The 12,741-nt window shown below is 41.0% G+C and overlaps 1 protein-coding gene across 1 annotated transcript in view; it reads left to right on the forward strand.

Moving 5' to 3' along the window:
- Positions 1-12,470, forward strand: part of SNAP25 (synaptosome associated protein 25) — a 63,012-nt gene extending 50,542 nt beyond the window's left edge. Inside the window, exons 6-8 of the mRNA XM_083856499.1 lie at positions 3,517-3,642; positions 5,731-5,875; positions 10,028-12,470. Of these exons, the coding sequence (XP_083712625.1) occupies positions 3,517-3,642; positions 5,731-5,875; positions 10,028-10,096 (340 nt within the window). The 3' untranslated portion in view covers positions 10,097-12,470. The remainder of the gene's footprint in view (positions 1-3,516; positions 3,643-5,730; positions 5,876-10,027) is intronic.
- Positions 12,471-12,741: the final 271 nt, after the last annotated feature.

The following is a 12,741-nucleotide window of genomic DNA, read 5'->3' on the forward strand; positions in this document are numbered from 1 at the left end:
TAAATTTTGAAATTATTTTCACGGACAAGTTTCATAAACAAAAGAGCTGAAAAAATGCAGAAGTCATCCTAAACATTGCTCAAAATTGTGGATGAAAATCACACCTTTTCTCGTTGTTCAACAGAAATAGTCCTTAATGAGATCTTGAGTCCTTAATGTGACGTTTCATAATTGGAACCCAACTTGAAATGGTTTTCATCCTGCCACAGGCAAAAAATTTGAGAAAACCTCACTCAACATGCCAAATTTCTCTCTTTTGGGTAGCACGTACACTAAGCAGAAATGTTGAAATGCATTGAATTTGCTTGCATGCCATCACACTTGAACAAAACCGTCCTCCAAGTAATGTCAAGCTTGTTTTAAATGCCAAATGAAAATGTGATGTGCGGTTATGTGGGTGTAGGAAATCGGGGACCAACCCAGAGTACTTGAGGAATGACAAATCAAGCATGCAGTGAGCAGGCATAAAACCAGGTTGCAGTGAAAACATTCCTAAATGGTTGGCTAGAGATTGTGCAGGAAACAAAGCAGAGAGTAGTGTTGCTGTAGTATTAAATTCCCTTTCTATGTGAACCTTTTTCACAGACAAAGCCTGATCCTACCCTGATTATCAAGACCAAAAGGAAAGAGAACTATCATAAAGTTCATGGGGTATTTTGCCAAAAATCAGAAGAGCAGGACTAGGGTTTTGCCTTATCAGTCACATTTATTTTGAAGTTAATTCCTTTGGGACACAATGCAGATACCACCTCAGACTTTTTTTTTTTCTTTTTTTCTTTTTTTTTTTTTTTTTTTTTTTAATCTATTTTGGTTCTTTGTACCAAGCCCTGAATATTTTTTTGGGTTAAACATTTTGCCCAGAATTATTATTGCCTTGATGTGTAATAGGAGAGGGAACAGGAGGAATGGGAAGAGCTGCATACACCCCTTTTGCAATGAGTATAAGCTTTGACAGGCTGTAGCCCTTGCTGCCCTGAGCCAGAGGAGCTGGTGCACAAGAGCTGCAGGTACAAATGCAGCAGAAACTTTACATCTCCCACACCGTACTGAAAGTCTGGCTGTCAGTTCTGAGCTTTTACACTTCTGTAAAAGCTCAGAACTGACAGTCAGACGTGTGGCAGCAATGGGATTAGCACCTGGCACGTGGCACTAAAACATTTGCCACTTTGCTACGGCTGCAGCGTCATGCTGCAAGAACAGAATGATTCTGCAGGTGATGTAGGGGGCATGAATTTGTAAATGTGCCTCTTCCCTTCTCCAAGGCATTCTGACTCTATCAGTCTGCAGCCGTATTTCAGAGAGCAGCATTGCTAACCAATGCTCAGAGGATGGAGGAAGAATGGTTTTAGAGACTGTTCCCTGAGTCACTGACCCAGGACTCCACTGGTACAGAAAAGATGATGTTCTGAGGAGTGGAGTGTGGAGAGAGAGAAATCCATACAGTTCTGGGCATCAGAATCACTGTGATCCATCCCCTAATGCTCTTTGGCTGGTGGGAGATGAATGGCACATATTTATATAAAGATTAACCACTTCACATGTAACTCTACCCTGATACACAGTGAAAGTACAGTTCTCTGAGCCTTAAAAATATGTAAAGTTTGATCCTACATTCTTAGGTGACCCAAAATGCCCACGGCATGGAACTTTGACCAGGTTGCATTCAAAAGGACAACTGCTATTGACCATGAGCAGACCCAAGTTCCACCTGTTGAGTTTAATTGGAAGTCCACAAGGAAACAAGTGATCAGATTCTGGGTGTAGAAAATCATTTACCTCAAACACAAAAACTGTGTCACAAAGTTGCACAGGTCTAAAGAACAGGCAGGACCCTGTAATGTATCTGCAGCAAGAGAATTACTTTCAGGTATTTCTAGAAATGCCAAAGCTGATGTATAGTTTCAGAGAACTAAAATTAAACAAGCCAGCCATCATATTTTTAATTCTTCACAAACTTTAATAGGAAATAAGCAACAGAACAGATGAGTAGGAAAGATCCTCTTTTAGTCTATATTTTAATTCTATATTGGATCATACAACACATCTTCAGGCTCATTTAAAACTGAGCTGCTTCAGGGGGCATGGAGAGAACATAACACCAGAGAGGGGTTTGTCATGTCCTTTCCCAAATCTCCCAGAAGCACATTCAGTTCCTCCCCCAAAATCCAAGCCACAGGGCTGTTCATAGGACTGATTGGAGCTGATCAAGGAACAGGGAAACCACAGAGATTTGCAGTCCCCAGTGGTTTTGTCGGAAACGGCCCCATTTCTGGAATAAAATCAAGAACTTGTACCTGTGGACACCAAACCCTCACATTCCCCTGTTAAAATGTTCAATCTTGTCTGGTGACCCCAATGACAGCAGCCCTAAATAGGCTGCACATGTCAATCTGCTACTCTAGGGGTGCCTGGATTTTAATTTTCTATCCATGGCAGCTCAGTCAAAAATGGCTCTCTGAAGGTTAATGTAACTGCCACAAAATACAGATATAAAATTTCCTAGGCTATTTTTGAAGTCCTGTGGTTTAAAATTCCTGAAGGAAGTGATGATCCATTTTTGCCTGTGTCTTGCTTATTGTGAAGGCTGTTACTGCTGATGCATTGAGGGTATGATGAACTATTGGGGCAACTGTGCTTAGTGAGAATGCTTTACTTCTTATTCATGCCTGTAGCTGGTGCATGAAGAAAAATGTAGAAAATTTTCCCTTTCTGATGCTAGATTGCTTGTTTTTTTTATTTTCTCCTGCTATCATTTCACTTCTGCCTATTTTACTTTTTGTCTCTGTGGACAAAGGTTTGTACATCAACTGTCGATGTATGATTACTATTTTCAAGTACCGATATATTATTTGAAAAATCTAATAAACCCTATGATAAAATCACCCCCAAATTGTCTTGGGAAAGGTCAGTGGCTTTAAATGCCTATTATGCCACATACATACTGAAAAAAATATCACCAGAAGCCAAATATTCTGCATGGTAAAATGTTAAATTGTAGCCAAATCTGTTTTTCTCTAAGAGGGTGTGTTGCTGTGATGTGATGTACACACTATACTTGGCAGTTCTGTTTTTATGTCTGTCTGCCAGTACGTCCTCTGTGTTTGATGTCAAAACATATGTGTCACTGAAATGAAACAATGTTTTCTACTTATCTGTATTTCTTCTCTTCTTTTTCCTTTTTTTTTTTTAATTTTCTTTTTAATTTTTTTTCCTTCTTTCTGGAAACTAAGTCAACATCCAAAAACCTGTGTGCAATGTTGTAGACCTGACGATTGCAATTCACCCTATTGGAAACTAAACCTCTGACCATTACTGTTGTGGCAGTAAAGAAAAAAAAAAAAAGGCAAAAAACCCATCCCCTCCTTTTATCCAGGATTATGATATATCGGTATACAACTAGTGACCCTCTCTCTGAAAACTCATTTGCTTGATTCAGCTTTTAGCTTGGAGAGGTAAAGAGTTTTGCCTTTGTCCTTGTGCACTTGGTGCTTGTTACTCATCGTCTCTTTCGCATAGGCTTAAATCAAGCGATGCTTACAAAAAGGCCTGGGGCAATAATCAGGATGGTGTTGTAGCCAGCCAGCCTGCACGTGTCGTAGATGAACGGGAGCAGATGGCCATCAGTGGTGGCTTTATCCGCAGGTGAGCCTTTTTAGCCACACTTTTCTCTCTGTTCTCCTCATCACTGATATATTTAGATTTCTTCCATATGGTCGTGAGTTCTGTGGTGCTCATTAACTCCTTCAGAGGTGCTGGGTGATGTGATGGAGCCAGGGTTTTCCACCAAGTGGTGCTCGGATTCAGGTTGGCAGGGATTAAGACACATCCTAAAGGTTTATTGCATCCAGGAACTTCTGGCCCTGAGGGTCACCTGAGCTCTGGTGCAAAGGATGGTGACCTTGCTGGAAAGGGTCTTGGCTCTGAGAACCAGAAGATGTTTGAAAACACAAGCCCAAACCTTTCCTTTTGAGACTGCCCAAATTTGGGCAATAATAAACTAGAAATAGAGTCCATTTATTTATTTCACAGCAGCACTGTGAGGGTTCAGACAGCCATGGCCAGCCAACGCTGTCCTCGGCACTCCAGCTCCTCGTGTGAACACTTTTCCTGGGGGCCTTATTATGGGTCTCACTAACGACACTTGTCAAATGCCTTAGAAATGAAGTGTCAGATAAATACCGGTTTATTGCCATTATATCTCAAGGCATGTAGTGCCCATTATCCATCCTTGCCAGAAGACGCCAACCAGCAGCCCTCCCTTTCTTTTCAACAACAAAAAAATCCTCAGGCTTCCTGCCAAAGCACTGAGCCGAGCGCAGAACTTGAAGAACACTTTAAACTAGAGGTGCACCCCTCCCCTGCTGGTGAATATCCTCCAAACCTCACTGCGTGGGGAATGATGCCCCATTCCTCAGCTCCTGGGAAGGCACAGCTATGAGGAACAAAGTGGGAATCGCTGGGCTCTCAAATCAAAGCCAGTTTGGTGCACACATCTGTATTAAAGGCAACCCCACTGCAAACTTCTCATGACACACAGGGATCCAGCACAAAGCACCGACTGATCACAGAGCTTATGGGGCACGTATTTGGATGACAATGCTATCAGCATGGATAACGGCAGACCAGTGGGCAAAGCTTTGCTCTCTGAAGATTAAGGACACTAGATTAATAAGTAATTATCTTTCCAAAAACTACTATCCACTTATTTTTTTGGCTGCTGTGATAAAGGGAAATCAGTGTGATAAAAACAATGCTGTCATGCAATCTGGAGTGTGGGATGGAGTTGCCATTTAAGTTTGATGGGTCTGCCATTCGCTTTTTTTTAATTTCTGGATGGCAGCCCCACCAAAATGAAGGCTGGGGCATGATAATAGAATAGCAGTGAAGGAAGTAATTGCTGCGCCATAATTGTTCTGCAAATAGCCTGGAGTACCCTTTGGGCACCTACAGGAACACAAATTGCATAAGAGGCTCAAAGTAGGAATTTTCTGAGTGGGATCCATGGACTTTGCTTTTCCCAGCATCATTCACCACCTGCCTCTTCAGCCACTAGAAAGTTGAACTGAGCCTTGGCTCAAGCACAAATTTTTTCTTCCAAAAACAAGCAGCTGCAAAAGATGGTACTAAGAATGAGAGATAAAGGATCTTTACTAAAGCCAGTAAATCTGAGAGAAGCTGCCTCTGTCTTTCACCAGAAATACAGTTAATTAAATAAGATGCTACATCAGGATTTTCACAGCTGAATCACCTCTTCCCCAATATCTCTGTGAGCCCCAAGCATACAAGGACTGGACAGTATTCATTAGCTGTCTGCAGTTCAAGTAGGGGAGCTGCTATCGCTAATTCCACCACCTTCCAGCACTTCCCATGAACACTAACCACACAGAGATCTGAATGGAGCACCCTTTCGTTCTTTGGGAAGGATGATCACTGCAGACGGGTGCAGAATGTGGTATAGGCAAGCTCAGACAACAACACTTCTATTAACAGCAGACATGAACAATGTAAACAGAGCATTGATAACTCAGACAATTGAGCCCAACATCCAAAAAATATGCATGTAATATTTTTCAGATTATCTACTCATTAATCCCTTTTGTTTAAAGCTGAGCACTGCAGCCTGATCCTCAGGTGACAAGTGATGGAGGATGCAGTGGAGGTTTTGGGTGAATCCCAGTTTCTGGGGGAATCTCCTGTCTCTGCTTTAAAGAGTTGGTTTTTTGCTCCCAGGGTAACAAATGATGCCCGGGAAAATGAAATGGATGAGAACCTCGAGCAGGTCAGTGGCATCATTGGCAACTTACGTCACATGGCCTTGGACATGGGCAACGAGATCGACACACAGAACCGCCAGATTGACAGGATCATGGAGAAGGTAAGAGCTGCCATTTCCATGAGCACTTCTAAAGGGGTTCTGTTTTCCCTTCTCCAAGCACAGCCTTGGAAAGGACAAGGGACAGAAATAGCTTCTCTCTTCTCTCTCCAAATCCTTGGGCCAAAGCAGACCTTGCTGCTGTGAATCTGCACCTCCAGTGCAGGCTGGGCTGAACCCCTGCTGTTGAGTTTGCCACACAACTGCAAGGGGACCCCTTAGCAGACATCGAGGCTCCTTCTGCAATAGCTCTAAAAAAGGACAACTCCCCTGAGCTAAGCTGAACTGTGGGGCTTGGATCTGGCTGCCCGGGCACTTCCTGGAAAGTTTTAAATTCTCCTGGGCTTTTCCTTCTGTGGAAACTCCATGAGCAGCTCACGACTAGATCACCTGCTTGGAGGACCAGTCCCCAAAGAAGGATGGGGATTTATTAAGCAAAGCTTTTCCATATGGGAACAGTGCGGCCAGTTTTGTTGTGCTGCTTATAATAGGACATTAGGACAGAGATCTACCTGCTCTCTTGGAGGAGGATGTATATACATATATATGTATATATATACTGCTCAGCAGTAGTTCTGCAAAATTACCATCTAAAAAGGCAGAGAGCACCGTTCCAGTGCCAGACCTGCACTGCAGATTTCTGAAGCAGAGAGCAGCCCCCTCCAAGCCTGGCTGGGAGCTCACTGCCATCCTCAGATCCCAAGATCTGCAAGCCATCTGCATTGGTACTGGCAGAGCTCCAGGCACATGCACAGGCAGGCTGAAGTGACATAAGAGGCTAGATCTTCATCTGGTGTAAAATCAACACAATGCTCCACTTCGCTGAGATTTACACAACCTGACGATCTAACCCAAGGACTTACATGTGGTGCTTAGAGTTAATTCTGACCTCAAGAGGTAAAGCTGGTGCTCTTGGGTCTTCTTACACACACACGCCTCCTCACACAAGCAGGATGCCCATGCCTATTTTTCGTATCAATTAATTATATCAGAGCCTAGTAATAAAAAATTAAGGAAAATGCTGCACTGAGGGATTCACTCCAAGAGCTTTCCTCATTGGAGGTAGATTCTGGAGAGGACTGGGTGAAGTATTCATTGTCTGAGGAGTGGGAAGATCATCCCTGACAGTGAGACAGCCACCTGGCACCGCAGAGCACATGGCTTTGCATTGGTCAAAAGTCTTGCTTTAGAAAGCTGCATGTGTTTATTTGACTGTATAAGAAAATGCACAGTATTCCTGGGATGCCATTATGCACCATTTCTTAATTCTGGGAAAATGAGGAGCATTGGGAGAATGGTTTACTGCTGCTATTCATATGCAAAGAACTAGAAAGCAGCACATCTCTCTATGGTTTGAGAAGGGACAGGGAGTTTGTACAGCCTACACCACGAGTCTCTTTAAATAAGAAGCCTATGACATACATTGTTTCCTCAAAGTAATGAGGATGTGCACTATTGTGTTCCCTGCTCATGTCACAGTGGCAGGAGATGTGCCCCGTGGGTGGAAATCAGTGGCATCCTACTATTGCCTGCAGGATCCTATCCCAAAATACAGCAAGCCCAATAAGTCACTGTTCTCCTATCAGCTCAGGCTTGCAAACATCTGGATTTTGAAAACCAGGCCCTCTGTGCACATGAAGCACATGGGTCAAACCTCTAACTGTGCATGCTGAGAGCAGTGAGCTGAGGGACTGGCCTTCCACAGCTATGTGCTCTTCTTACAGACTTTGGCATTTTGTACAGGAATGGCAAAATAACACTGGCAGCTAATGGATTCATAAAATCACCCAGGGCCTTGGCTAAGGAACAGTGACACATTTGTGAAAGATGGATTTGCATCATACACAGAGGAGTCGTCTTGAGAGCAGCACAAAAATAAGAGAGTCTTCAGTCTTAGTGAAAAATAAGCCAAATTTCTCAGAGTAAGGACACACAGTAATGAGGTACTAGAAAAAGGAACACAATGTATTAGTAAAACCCTCTATAAAAGACAGAAATTATCGTTGGGTGGATAACAGCAAAACCACAATTGCACACACATCCAGTCTGCAATGAAATGTGCCAACAGACCCCTGTCTCCCTCACAGCATTACCAGGGTTGTTTTCCTGACCAACTGGAGCACTGTGCTTTGGGACAGTTATGATCATTAGAAAGACCCTTTGCTGGCATAGTTTGCAAAACTTGGGGTGCCTCACAATGCTAACTCAAAGTACCCTGTGATGCATCATAAATGCTCCTAAAGGATTTATGTTATACTGGATGCATGCACACAAACCAGAGCAATCTCACAAAGCAGCGATGTAATCTGATCTATCCACAGCAATTAGGACAGCAATGAATAAAAGGCTTTGTTTATCTTTTCCTCAGATCAGAGAGAAAGGGGCCAAACCCCAAATGACAATGTGATGAGTAGGTCAAATGGCACCGTCAACAGAAGAGCCTGGCCCTAAAATCTATCATAAATAGGAGGATTTTTAGAGAGGAAAGTAGAGGGGGCTCAAAAGTAGAGAGTGTCTCAAAGGGGGCACTCTGTCTTAAGTGGGAAGGTCAGCACAAAGAATCCCACTGCCTTCAATGCAACATCACTCACCAGATACTAATGTCTAAACATCATTAGGAACATGATGCTTCATCACTGTTCAATGAATATCGATACATTTCTTGACAAAGGTAACTCTTCCAAAGCTATTAACTTTTTAGGTAGCCTTTTGGCAAAAGCACACAAAATTGTGCTGTGGTAGACAAGGTCAAACTCACAGCTAAAATAAAGGAGTGTGGCTTGTAATGAGTAGTTTTGCTGATTTATGCTTATTGAGGAGCTGGCACATGCTACTGCACTAAAAATACACATCTACATAGCATTTTCCAAAACAATTACAGAGAAAAGCCCATGATATTTCAGAAAGATTTATTGCACATCAGTATAAACATTCTTAAAGGATTTTTAAATGCATGTGGGAAAGTTGCTTCACCATTCTGTCTTTGAAAATTGGAGCTTTAAAATAAATCTGTACAATTTGGATACACCCCAGAGATGTGGGAACAATCATCAAAGCTAACAAAACACAGCCATCAAACCACAGAGTTTGCTATTGCAGCCCATGCTTTTAAAGCAGCAACACAATTCTCACCTTTCCCACAGGTCTGATTTTAAAAATTGAAAGCATTTTCTATCTAGTCCCTCTGCTAGAATGAGTCGGCATGGTAACGTGGGGTTGAGTGGAGTTTTGCCAAATTTTGTCAGCTAAAACAGTGTCTTCAGTCTCCAAAACCAACTTCTGCAGAGCTACAGAAAGTCATGGTCGAAGCATCTCCCTACTCAGAGAGAACTCCCGAACCTCCCAAGTGGTGCCATTTTATTAATGGCATTTTATAACCATGGCAGGTGGTACCCCAGGGAAAACAGTGCAGTTAATGGCTCAGTCGATGCTGAACTGAATTGCAGTTTGATTGCTTCAAATCACAGTAGAATCCCTGCCTTTTCTTAACTCCTGTTTATGCTGCTGCCTAATGAAAGATGCTACTCTGTCTTGCAACTACACTGGTGAATATTGGAGTACTAGCATCCCTCTCACCTGTTCCCTTCCTTTCACATGCAGAGCAAAGGCATCCAGGCTGATCTTTTCAAAGAAATTTATCTTTGCCAGCATTCCCTACATCAGATGATCCAGCTTCACTGCTCCAGGAGTCTCTACACATGCCAAAATTTTAGTTTTGACTAGTACCTGATGATCTAAATTAGACCTCAGTCCAGATCCACTGAATCTTAGAGGGCTCTGAAGCTTTTCCCCAGCAAAACACAGATGCACACCACCAGTTCTCATGCTGTCATCCATCACCATTGGTACCACCAGTGCTGTTGACAGCACCAGCTACAGATCTGGCACAGCATTTACAGGAGTTCAGTGGAGCTGACCACAAACAGAAAAGCTCTACTCAAAGGCTACATGAAGTAAAACCAGAAAATTTGTAATCTCCTTTTGGGTCCCTATAAAAAGCAGCTCTCCAGTATTTTCAAGCTTCATTTTCCTGTGACCTAGCCAAAATTAGGGAAGTACCCACAAAGCATTGTCTTTCTTCCCTGTACTCTTTTTCTCTCTCATACTCTCTTTCTTCCCTGTACTCATCCCTTTCTTTCCTTTGTGTTTCCCCAGGCTGATTCCAACAAAACCAGGATTGATGAAGCCAACCAGCGTGCAACAAAGATGCTGGGCAGCGGTTAAATGCAGAGAAGTGCATTTCCTTTTAATGCTGTCCAGCAGGGCAGCACCTTCATGCTTTTATCATGGTATTTATCTACTAGGTTTGCACACATGCACATATCAGCCCCATTGTAAATGTTGTCCTGTGTAGTTTGTCAGCTTTCCAAAAATGATACTTGTAATTATTTTTTTTCTAGATATCTTTCTTTCCAAAGGTTGTACATAGTGCTGATTTGATGGCTATAGCTCGCTATGATGTTTTTGGGATTCTTCCTTTCCTTTCCTTGTTTCCGTTTTGGATTCCTTTCCTTTTTTTCCCCCTCTCCTCATTTTTCTTTTTTTTTTTTTAATGATGTTTGCTGAATGACAACACTGTTGGAATGCTAAACGTGCTGTTAACCTTTAAATATACAGTATTGTTCTTGTAAAACTGTGACATTCCACAGAGCTACTGCCATGCTCCTGTCTTTGGGTATCATGATGTTTAAGCACTTAAACCTGCTGTCTTCAGTTTTTCATTGCCATTATCTGTTGTTATGATTTCATGATTAGACAATGTGAATTTATATTACTATAACAAGCATTGCACTAAAAAGTGATGTGATTTATGCATTTATGCATGAGGAATAAATAGACTTTTAGACTCCTACTTAAACAAGAATTTTCCCATGGCAGTAGCACACCAACAATGACAACAAAAGCATGCTCAGTATTCGGACTCTTTTGGGACTATGTTATACCAGCAAGTTTGCAGTTGTGCCACTTTTTTCTTGTTGATATATATATAATTATTAATCATGATAATTTTTTTTAATTATGAAAAAAAGAGGGATTTGGCACTCACCATTTAGCCATTGCCAGCAAAATAAAAAGCTTGGCTGAAAATATGTCAAAGACAAAAAGAAATAAGTGTATTATATTGGGTTTGTCTGCTGCTTTTGAAGACTATCTTTTGGAGGAAACAACTACCATATGAAATGGTGCAAAGAAATGTAATTTTTATAAGGCTCTCTCTTACTAGTCGCTATCCCCATGTGGTTTGTTATCAGTACAGTTCTCTGTTGCTTACCTAGAGCTATGCACACCAAATCGCTGAGATGTTTAGTAGCTGACAATTAAAAAATAATTAAAAAACCTAAATGAATGAACTCTAGATAAACTGTGAGATAAATATAATTTACAGCATGTAATATGAAAATTCCTTATGTCTCCTGTCAGTTTGTGAAGTGATTGACATTTTGTAGCTAGTTTAAAGATTATTAAAAATTATAGATCTCAGAATCCATGCTTGCTTTATCCATTTGTTGCCCTACGTGTTAGTGACAACTTCTTATTTGCCACTTGCCTGGGAGAAGAAGTGCAAAGTCCAAAGACTCTTTACAAGAGCTTTTGCATTGTATTTCGTGGGAAACTAAAGATTTTGGTTTGCAATACTGGTTTGTAGAAAAGGAACTACATTAAAAATTACACTTGGTACATTCCAAGTGACTGTTATTTGGCTCAGATTGCAAAACAGTGAATCAAAATATTTTTTCTCTTGTTCAAGGGAAAGAAAGAATGAAATACATGTTATGATACAGAAGGACACAGTTCCTTAGTAGATAAAATCCATTCCTGTAGTGGATTTAGTCATGTGTTAATACACCTCTTTCAAAGGAAGGCTTTGACCTACAGAATTTGGATAGTCTGCTAACAATAATTTTCTCAAATGACTAACAATAACTAGGGTTTTGCTGCCAATGAAAAGCGTTATCATATTTTCCCAGGGATTTTTCCCCTATATGGACAAAATAGAATTAATTCTGCATGAGTGACAGTTCACTCATATGTCTCACATGGCCATAAGTCAAAATACACAACATAAATTCTTGCATAATTAAAACTGGATGATAATGCAGACAAGCTACATTTTCTTTAACAGCTTTTTTATTTTTGGTATCTATTAAAAATTCATTTATGCAAATATTTCCCCCCACTACTTTAAACCAAAGAATAAACTCCATGCAAACACTTTTAATATGCTGACCATTTCTAATCCTGTCTGTTTGGGCATTCCAGTATTTGTGACTGCACAATCATTCTGCAATGTCAAAGCCTACTGGGGGAGGGCAATAATCATATTGGAAAATGCCTCACATTGGGAACATGCAAATACAAGGACATTTGCAAAGGGTGAGAAATAGATAAAAATGTAATTAAGTTGTTAATGGAGGTAATTATTTTTTGTATTTGACAAGAATGCACCTTATCTGACGAAACTCATACTTCCAAAAGCCATTAAAGCTGATCAAAAATATAACTGTTGCTGTGAAGGAACATGTTTTGACATCTGTTTTCATGCTGAACAAAGATCAAACCCCAAACTAATGGGACTTTTTGCCAAATGGGAAGCTTAAAGGACAGAAACTTTGAAATGTTTCATTACAGCTGTCTTTGTATCCTCCTCCAATGCATGCAGGGTCTTCTATGAGCTGGCTGAAAATTACTTCAGTAAATATGCTTAATACATTGAATTTCTCTGATATTTTTGGAAATTGACTTTTCTAGGATTAATTATTCTTCAAAGAATGCAAGAAAAGGTTTGAACTCATGTCATTTATCACTACAACAGTCTGGTTTTGTTTATTGAGTTTTGTGCACCCCAAACCCCTGATGCAACTGACTCA

This window comes from Zosterops lateralis (assembly GCF_965231275.1).
Source record: "Zosterops lateralis genome assembly, chromosome: 3".
Taxonomy (NCBI): domain Eukaryota; kingdom Metazoa; phylum Chordata; class Aves; order Passeriformes; family Zosteropidae; genus Zosterops; species Zosterops lateralis.